The sequence below is a fragment of the Furipterus horrens genome, unplaced genomic scaffold (genome assembly GCF_987537825.1).
Source record: "Furipterus horrens unplaced genomic scaffold, mFurHor1.1.pri manual_scaffold_12, whole genome shotgun sequence".
Taxonomy (NCBI): Eukaryota; Metazoa; Chordata; class Mammalia; order Chiroptera; family Furipteridae; genus Furipterus; species Furipterus horrens.
This window is the reverse complement of record NW_028327182.1, coordinates 91,723,457-91,733,865: the sequence shown is the minus strand read 5'-3', so window position 1 is coordinate 91,733,865 and position 10,409 is coordinate 91,723,457. Positions and strand designations below refer to the sequence as shown.

Below are 10,409 nucleotides of genomic sequence, written 5' to 3'. Positions count from 1 at the left end.
GACTCTGGATATTATTGTAACTCGCACCATCTTTGGGAATTTTCCATTTCGTGAGTTTCTGATTTGGTTCACTGTCTTGGAGGTCCCTGCCCTGCGGACGTTGTCCATGCGTGCCAGGACACAGGAAGAAAGGAGCAGCCTCTTCTCTGAAGCCAGTCTGTGCTCCTGCCTTCACCGTGTGCCTCTGCTCAGGCCTAAATCTCCTTCCAGTTACAAAGGGCCCAGCTAATGGGCTTAGGATTTCTTCCTCACACCTCACTGTTGATCATACAAGTTGTATTTCACATGTCCTGATAGAATTTCTTCGGTTCGTGATGCTATCGGTTTGATCGACAGCCTGAGGTTTGTATGTAACAGCTCTCCAGGCGGTGCAGGGACAAACGCGGGGCGCCTGGGCTGGTGGAGGAGCTGCCTCGGAGCCCCTCACAGTTCTGACTGCATGTCCCTTCAGTGGCGGGGCACGCGGCCTTAAAACTGTCAACGTGGATCACTCACGCGTTCAAGTAGTTTTCAATATTAAACATGACTTTGTTACAACAAATACAAGCTCAGAAAAAAACATTACAAATCCATATGCTCAGATAAATAATCTACACACATAGTTAATATTTCGCCAAAGACCAATTCTACAATTAAGGTCTCCACGCCATGCACATGGCTCCGTAAAGTCTAGATACGTTATTCCATCATTACACGTTATTCTACCATCATTTCTATAGTTTGACAAAAACTAGGATGCAGACTCAAAATGAGAGCATGTCAATATCATTGAAATTCATTACTCAATGTTCAACTCTCACCATAATTACGTGAAACTCATGGCATAGCATTACTAAAACTTGCTAATAATGACAGCTGTTCACTTACAATCAGTTTAATTATATCACTACCGCATATTTATTCCTAATTCAATTCAACTACCTGATTCTGAGTCTGAGGTAATTTCATAGCAGTTCTATTTTGCTATGAAGGCGGCATGTTTCAAAGCACACACGGCAGTACCCGATTAGATTGAAATGGTGGGGAAGTACAGTATCAGCTATACCATTTCCCTCACTTGGCATACAAACTAAGAAAAAAAAAACCAACCATATTGCTTTAGTGATAAAAATAGAGCTCTTTGGTGAGCATAGACACAATGCACGGGATCTGTTTCTTCGCATGAAAATTAGAGGAAAAGGAAAAGGACTCAAATTCTGTCGCTACCTTTCGGTTAACCCGAGTGAGGATGTGCATGAGCTCCAGCTTGTTGGCGTATAGTTTCAGCACCGCGCAAAGGGACTGGATGAACCAGGATCCACTCTTGGCATTCCGCCAGGAATAGTAACCTACGAGGCAAAGTACAACCAAAATACCATGAGTCTCTGATTATAAATTACATGACCATAAAGCTAAAACAAGCACGAACTACCCCACAGGCACTACTAGCCATCAAAAGAAAAAAAGAAATGACACCTCCAGTTTCAGGGAATGACGCAGGAGAGAAAAATCCCAGAACACAAACATGTGTCGTACAGACACCGCTGCTTTCGACATGGCAAAAGGAGCCGTGGACAAACCTCCCCTCTGAATGTCTGGGAGTTCTACTTTCTGGGCTTCCCTCCCGAAGGGGAAAATCAGGCAAACACGCAGATGAAGAGGCGAAAGGATCCTTATAAGTAGCACAGTGTTAGGGAAGACTGTTGGTTTACCCAAGAAATAAATGGCTTCTCTGTGGCCACACCTGAGCATCCTAAACCTGTCCACAGGGCATCCTAATCAAGTATAATAAACACACTACAGAGTAGCAACGCTCATAATGGGAAAACAGTGTATTGACTGTACTTCTTTCAGATTCACTATTGGATCCATTGCTTTTAATTTGGAAGTACTTTATCTGGAGAGATGCCTGGAGGTTAAAAAATCATATTGCGCATATTTGGAAACGTGACACTGCTTAAAAATACATCTGTCTGACATTTCCAAACTCTGTGACATCCTAAGTTAGTTGTATAATCAATAAATAACTGCACGCTCGATGGTCATCCACACGATGCCATGTGTGGCACCAACACAAGAACGTGGGAATGAATAACCTAGTCATGTATCATTTTTTATTTTCTTTCTTTTCCTTCATTCCACTTCTACCCTCTCACATACCATTCATACTCATCTTTTCTATTTCACATATTCCAAAGAGTTCCTGGAAAACCACCTCTTCCCTATTCCAAGAAGCGGTTGCACCCTAAGTCGGCCTATATACAGTATCCCGTCTGACATTAAGTTCATGAATGACACTGTGTGAGCTGCTTTCTTTTATATGCATATTTTCTAGCCAAACTTGGCTAAAAATCACTTTTTGAGACTCCTCTGTGGTTCATGTGCCCTAAAATACAGACAAGTCAGCTATTTTTTATGGGTTTCAATTTTTTTTTTTTTTTTTTTTTAAGTTTTGAGAGAGAGAGGAAGGGAGGGAGAAAGAGGGAAACAGCAATGTGTGAGAGAAATGTCAGTTAGTTGCCTCTTGCACGCTCCCAGCCAGGGAAGTAGCTTGCAACCCAGACATGTGCCCTGACTGGGAATCGAACCAGCGGCCTGCTGGTTTGTGGGACGATGCCCAACCCACTGAGCCACACGAGTCAGGGCTGGATATCAAAATCCTGACAGCCTTTGGGACCGCCTCTACATTGTTTAAACCCCACAGAGAACGCCCATGACCTGTGACTGTCTCACCAGGGGCCGTGGAGTACGCATACAGGAAGTCCGCCTCGACGGGTATTTTCTGACAGCCCATGTCGTCGTCAGCGCCACTGTCGGTCTCAATGCCGCAGTCCAGTTCTGTGCCTCGGCAGGCCTGGAGATCAGGGGGTCAAACATTTGTTTTTAAAGATGTGTACACACATACCTAATTTCTAAGCAGTGTAGAGGCTATGTCAAAGTTGATGTTCATTGTGCAGAGTCTGTTTGAGATACGTCTAAAATTTATTCTATACCTCCTAGTGGTAGTTACACAGAAAAGTAACAACAGTTCAGTAGCTCCAGGGGAAAAAGTCCTTTGGATAATCTACAATTGAGTGAATCAATCCCCAACACATACTTCTAACCAAGTTGCTCAATTATGTATTACCTGAATAATGAAAAGTTTGGGTTTTCCAGTCAGACTTCTACAGTAATCCCCTCTGAAAAAACTTGTTAGTTTTTTCAGCTCAATGGGTCCGTCTGTTCCAAAAATTACTCCTTCATCGCCATGGCTTAGAAGCACACAAATAAAACTGCTCCTTTTGCTATGATCTTCTTCAGAAACTGTAAAAACATGTACAAACAAGAAAAAAAAATCCAGCACAACTTTATTCACCAATCTCATATATATTATACGGGAATACGGTGAAGAAATCTGAGACCAGAACTACAAGATTGTCTACACCTAACCTGGAGCAGAGGAACACACCCCAAACCATTTTAGAGTTAGAAAGAGTGACTTTTAATTTATTTATTTTTTAAAAGATTTTTATTTACTTATTTTTAGAGAGAGGGGAAGGGAGACAGAAAGAGAGGGAGAGAAACATCAATGTGTGGGTGCCTCTCAAGTGCCCCCAACTGGGGACCTGACCCGCCACCCAGGCATGTGCCCTGACTGGGAATCGAACTGGCGACCCTTTGGTCTGCAGGCCGGCACTCAATCCACTGAGCCACACCAGTCAGGGCTGTATTACTTATATAAGATATATAGAGTAGGGTTATGTACAGTGTAGTTCTATAATTCTTACACTTTATTATTATATGTACAATTATAGCTAGACGTTGGACAATAATTGTCCTTGGATAAAACTGGATAATGAATGTTGCCACTTTTTCTCACCACTGTGCATCAATTCCTCCATTTCTTTGCATGTAAGATCATTTCTGTTCCTGACTTCGTATTTCAAGTTCATGAATGTTTGCCTGAGGTTTTCTGCATCTACATCTGTACCAGACCGAGATGCCATTCCTTAGAACAGAAAAAAGGTACTATTAATTATATATTTTTAAAAAGATTAACTGCTCTGAAATGAACTATTCAGTGATTCACACAGTCCATAATAAACTTCCTTTCAAATGCTAAGAGAATTCAATTATTTTTCCCATAGCGACAGTCTTTTCAATCTCTTACTACACAGGACACTTCATAAGCTACATCAGTTTATGTGAGCAATGGCCGTGTGTTGTAGCTACAAAGATATCTTTCAGGGCTGCTGAGTGAAAAACAGAAACAACTTAAATGCTTAAAAGAGGGGTTTGGTTAAATAAGTTACAATTCAGTCATACAATGGAATACTATGTTGCCATTAAAATTTTGTAGACAAAATTTTGCCACAGAAAATGTCATTAAAAAAAAAAAAAAAAAGACTGGAAAACAATAGGATCCTACCTTTGTTTAAGAAAAAACAGTATATATCTAACAATACACACATCTCACACACTCAGAGGAACTGTATTTCTTTTTTTTTTTTTTAATAATTTATTTGTTTGGTTTATTTATTTTTAGAGAGAGGGGAGAGGACAAAGAGAGGGAGAGAAACATCACTGTATGGTTGCCTCTCACTTGCGCCCCCAACTGGGGACCTGATGTGCAACCTAGTCATGTGCCCTGACTGGGAATCGAACCAGCGACACTTGGTTCGCAGGCCGACGCTCAATCCACTGAGCCACAGCAGCCAGGGAGGAACTGTATTTCTTTGATTTTTCAGTTCCCCACAATGTTAAGATACATCACTACTTCCACACTATCTTTTCAGAGTGCACGCGCGCGCACACACATGCACACACACACACACACACACAACCTGTTATTCTAGTTCATCAGCATTCTGCTATGGGCAATCTCCCTTTCTCCTTCCAGCCGCCATGAGACCGTTATCATGACTGGCTTCACTTGTACAGATGCTGGACATGGAGCACATAGGAGCTCAGGCACTTTTCCCAAGTAACAAAGCTAATGTTAGACCTCTGTTGACCCAGAGGGCCTTGGCTTTCATGGCTCCTTTATCGTACCTTCCCATAAATGCACAGTTTGCTTGTTAGTAGGCCCTCAGGTTTGGAACACACCTTGGAACTGAGTAAATTTAAGATCCATAAATAGAAAAAAGAATGAATGTATTTCCAAAATATTATTTCTGATTAGTGTGATTGTGAGTGATTTTAATTTTTTTCTTTGGCTAATCTGTAATTCCTGAAATTTCTATATGGCCATATATTATTTTTATAAATTTTTCCCAAGGTTTTATTATTGGAAAGACTGAGGACATGCAGCTGTGTAATAAAGTGACTGAATTCTGGTCCTGTTTGTGGGCCCCTAATGGGAGGACAGAAGACACCAGACTGCCAGAGGTCGTTGTGAAAACCTGCCCTGCACGTCTCAACGCAGAAAAAAGGTTCACTCTGAGGCTAAAGTCACATGGCTGGTCGCAGCGCTAGGAGAGTCCCGGTCTCTCTCTTACTTCATGGCTGCTCTATGTCACAGCTGAACACCATCAATACTATTTTTTCATATTATACCAAATGTTAATGGTACAAATACTTGAAGAGTTAAAAATTATGTTAGGATACATACCAGTCTTTTCATTAAAGTTCTTATTATTGATTATTATGCATAAACCCATTTCAGGATAATCCATTTTGTAACTATCATCCAAGGATATTCCGGAGTCCATCGATTTGCTGCCATGTATGAGCTTTCTGTTTGGAAACCAAACACCGGTTTACAAAGGTAGAAACCCATGAATACCAGTCTGTAACGAACACGAGCAGTTAACGTTTGCTGAACCCGTTGCACAGATAAGGAAATGACCACCAGAGAGCTAAGTAACGTGCTGACGGTCCTGCAGGTAGGGCCTGGGCCCAGGCCGAAAGCATGTACTGACCTCCAGAGTGCAGGCTTTTAATGTCTATACTCCATGTTTTCCTCTAAATTCTATTAAAATTTCATCAACTACATTTACTTTAAAAATTTCTTCTAATTTGATGAAATAGTTTATCTTTCAAGGTAAGAGTAAGATCTTAAAAATTATCCTGAAATGATAGGAAACCAACAAGGCAAGTATGCGTCAAAGTCCAAGATTTAACACAATTCCTAAATTGTACCTTAAAACCTATAAGCTGAACAAATCGATAACTTAATAACACATAGAATCACTATTGTAAATAAATGAAAAACTTGTCCAAAGTTCACTTGTCCAAAAACCTCTGTTATCTAGACCAGAGTCAGCAAACGTTTCCCCCAAAGGGCCAGATGCGGAGTGTTTCAGACTTGGGGCACAGTGTCTGCGGCACCACTCCCTTCTGCAGGTGGGGGCAGCCCAGGGCAACATTTAAACGAATGGGTGTGGCCGTGTTCCAAGAAAACTTGACCCAAGTAGAGTGAAAGCCTGAACCTTGATCTAGATCAAGAATCAGGAAATAACAGGTCTAGGTAGAAACATGGCTATTTACGATCCATGTACTCATGCATTTTATCTGAGAGCATTTCACATTGTACTCGATTCTAAAAAAATTGTTGGAAAAAGATTAAAAGAGTAAATTGTAAATTAAAGAAGTCAATGTCAGAGACCAACTACTACATTTAACTAAAGGTGAAGATACTCACATTTTACAGGTAAGAAAATTAAAATTCTGAAAACTGACACACTTGTTGAAGGCCATACAGATACTGGGTCACAGAACTGTAGTTCCCCAACCCCTCCGGCTGCCTCCTTAGGAAGTAGGTGCTTCTCTGAGGCTACACTGGGAGAGGCCACGCCCGATACAGAGCAGAGACTCTAAAAGCCTCAGAACATGGTAACTTATCACAGGACCATAATCGACCTAAATCTATTTTGGGTTCCCATGCAATTTGCTATTAAATTATGCTCTGTAGGATATGAGACAGTAGGAAAATGTGTAAATCACTTTAAGTGGGTTAAAAAAAAATAAAAACCCTCTAAAATGAGGTTGTATTTCAAAGTTTAATTTCTAGGGAAAGTCCTTTGCTAAGCAGTCATAGCTAAATTCTTATTGGTAACATGCTAATAGCAACGCTGTTGTTTAGTAGTAGAATTAGTGTATAATTCCCTGGATGGTCCAGAATAATAATGCTAGGTCTCAGAAATAAAGTTTTACAATTAAAAGTATCATAAGAGAACCCAAATGGATAACAACAGACATAATTTAAGAGTGTTTGAGTTTTATCTTTTTCCTTTCTCTATCTGCTGGTTATTGGAAGTATTCACGTACAGAATATTCCAAACAGAAAGAGAAAAATAAATGGTAAAAGATCCTCTATAACCAGGTAATTCTTCCTCAGACTGAGAACTGCCATTTCATTTTAGTCTTAAAACTCATAAACAGGAGGCCAAGAAAAAAAAAAAAACCCTCCCCCAAACACAAAAGATCTCATCCTACGGGGCAACTTGGGAAGGTAAGGAAGGGGAGCTGTCCACACCCCACTCCCACCCCATGAGGTCCTTCTGCTTCCCGGACAGGTTTCCGAGCCCGCGCCACGCACTGGATGTGGTCTGTCCCATCTCACCCACACTTGCTGGCGTTTCTATTTTAGAGACGAGATTCAGGGGAAACAGGTTCGCACATGCAAAGCCACACAGCTGTTAAGGTAGAAAGCGCTCACTCTCTCTGCTTCCCCTCTCCTCAAAGTTTGCTGATTACATGCAGATCCCCTTTAAATACTCACGTGTCTGAAGTTTTAATGGACTTTGAATCCACTGAGTTTTCGTTGTCCTCCATGGATACTTTTATTAACTAGAATATAAAGAAGTAGAAGTTGGTCAAAATCAGTCACTATAAGATCCCTGCACTATATCAATTATTCCAGAGATCATGTCTCCAAACTGATACGTAACATAACACGGACATTTTCACAGGAGGCTTCCACGTCCTGCTCACCTGTGCCGTTGAAGGTTTTGTGAGGCACACCCCAGAACGCACCTTTGTAAAGGCGGGTGTGGTAGAGCCTCTCTCTCTCTCAATGGCTTTCATTTTTAACTGAGGAAGAATAATTACAGGTTGATAAGAAGTTGCCAGGGGCTATGAAGAACATAAAACAGGGTCAAGTAAAAGAGACTGGGAGTGCGAGCTGCTTTAGCTACTGTGGTTGGAGAAGCCGTCTCAGAGGTGACATTCGCACTGAGATCTAAATGACATGAAGGCCACCAACAGGGTCTGTCCTTGCTGGGGGCAGGACCAGCCAGGACAGAGTCCTCAGGGCGCCTGGTGTATGCATGATGCAGAAAGACCAGTCTAGCTAGTGCATGCCGAAGGAAGGCATGAAGGGAAGTAGGAAACGCAAGACCACACATGACCTTGGATCCAAGAGCAGCTTCCATTTCTATCCCCGTTGGGAAGAGAGACCACGGAGTGTCTTAGGCAGAGGAGAGACAGCACGCTGTAAAAGGGTCACTCTGGCTGCTGAGCGGAGGGGAATCAACTGCGAAAGGCCAGAGCAGAAGCACACAGGCCAAGGAACGGCCTTCTGGAAGAGTCCTGGCAAGGGACGATGGTAGCTGAACTAGAGCCGCACAGCAGATACAGGGGTGGTGAAGAGGCTGGAACGCAGGGAGAGGGCAGGCTGGAGAAACACTGGGCCACTCAGCTATTTAGAAGTTCCTAGAGGAAGGAGGGTCAGCAAGAGACTCAAGGGGGCGTGGGGGTCAGGTGAACGTGGTCTACAAAGCACGCAGGAGTCTTTCAAGGCGTGTTCCACTGTGTCAGAGCCTGCTGAGAGGTCAGTTCAGGAGACGACAGAAGATCACGGAATCAAGGTCCTGGGTATAGTGGGGGCTGGGAGGGAAAACTGTCCAAGACCTGGAAATGGGGAAAACACACTACTAGATGTAATTTCTGCGTGGTGCTGGGCACGGTTTCCACTCTACGGGAATCTCTGGGTTATCTAATTTTATAGGATGTCCTAGCTTTACCCCGAGATGAGACAGTTTTGTTTCAGTGGTTGGTAGCGGAAATTAAAAATTAAAACAAATTAAAAAACAAAACAAAAAACAATGAATTCTTTCAGAACAGGATTTAAAACAGTATCCCATTATTTGACACTATAATGTCTTTTGTTCCTTCATTATTAGTACCTGAATAATACATACTGCAACAGTATCGGTCAACCGTCCTATACCATTAGAAGATTACAGAACGGTAAATAGAGTCCTCATTGCATCAGACATGTGCACATTTGCTCCGTAATTGTCACCATCTGCTCTTCCCGCAAGAAAGCAGCAGCTCCACACTCCCGGGAGCTGAGCTTTGCCTCCTGCAGAAGTCAGTGCCGCACTCGGCGTGACCTCACGCCCATTAGCTAAAGCCCGGCTGCACACATGTTGTTTTGGGGATGATGATCTCATCCTGGAAGGATAAAAAATTATCCCCCGAGGGAAAACTTAAGGCTCTAAATGACGGCAGGAGTTTACGTTCTTAGAACATTTCCATTTGACAAAACATAAATAGAAAAATATACAAGGGGTTTTAAAAATATATCTGGGCACAGCAATGGCTTCACACCATTTGTTTTTTACTGTACTGATGTATGTAATTATTTCCATCAATTCAGGATGTTGGTGATAATAAATAAAACTTCTAAACATATATTAGTTTCCAGAGAAATTCTAAGTGTACCAAGTGAAATGAGACATCAACTGGAACTCAGGTCTTAGAATCTTCTCTAGTTCCTAGATCCCTTTAACACTCAGAAGTGACACTACCACAGTCAGAACTTCAAAAATTAATGCAATAATAAGTAAAGCAGAATAAATCATCTACAGAGTTAAGGCAGAGGAATAAAAATTAATTTTTTTTCTTTTTGCACACATATGCCCACTTTCTGTTTTTCTAAGAAAGAAGTGTTCAATCTTTTAACAATTCTTTCCCTGCAAAGGAAAAATTAATTTCTAAAACTGAAATTTCAAAATGAAGTTAGAGGGTATTAAACTTTTGATTAAAAAACCCTTGGCATTAAAAAGGAGTAGTCTGAAAGTGTGAGGATGGTAGAGATTTCAAAATGAGATATGAAATCAGTAGAGCCGGTCTGAGAGTCCTGACCAGCTAACCTGTCCCCCACCAGGAGGCTGTTTGTTCCTGGTGCCTGGTCTCTGCCCTCATCTCAAAATGGGACAAATGAACTAACACTGCTCATTTTTGGATCACCTCCATTAATATGAAGACCTTAAAAGAAAATTATATTCACCAAAATGGGTCGCCAAAGGTGAAAAATTCACAACGCTGTATGTGACTTGAGTGTTGGGTACAAAGTGTTACGTAACAGTTCCTCTTACTATTGGCTCATAGGGGCAAGGCTCAGGGAGGAGGTACTTTATGGATGTATTCTTTGTTGATGTGTTTCTGGTGAGTCCTTCCAGCCACGCTGAGGCAGAATGATCCCACTGTACAGTCTGGGGGGC

The 10,409-nt window shown here is 41.8% G+C and overlaps 1 protein-coding gene across 2 annotated transcripts; it reads right to left on the bottom strand.

Annotated features, from left to right (window-relative positions):
- Positions 1-1,070: 1,070 nt before the first annotated feature.
- On the bottom strand, positions 1,071-7,786 carry CASP3 (caspase 3). 2 transcript variants are annotated; one of them, XM_090258389.1, is made up of 6 exons: positions 7,682-7,770; positions 5,570-5,694; positions 3,839-3,967; positions 3,107-3,282; positions 2,713-2,833; positions 1,071-1,328 (listed from the first exon to the last, which is right to left on the bottom strand). In XM_090258389.1, exons 1-6 carry the CDS (start codon positions 7,732-7,734, stop codon positions 1,099-1,101), a joined length of 834 nt encoding a protein of 277 aa, XP_090114515.1. In that variant the 5' UTR covers positions 7,735-7,770; the 3' UTR covers positions 1,071-1,098. The 2 variants fall into 2 exon arrangements, with proteins under 2 accessions (XP_090114515.1, XP_090114516.1); XM_090258390.1 differs by lacking the exon at positions 2,713-2,833 and having other exon boundaries at positions 1,206-1,328; positions 7,682-7,786.
- Positions 7,787-10,409: the final 2,623 nt, after the last annotated feature.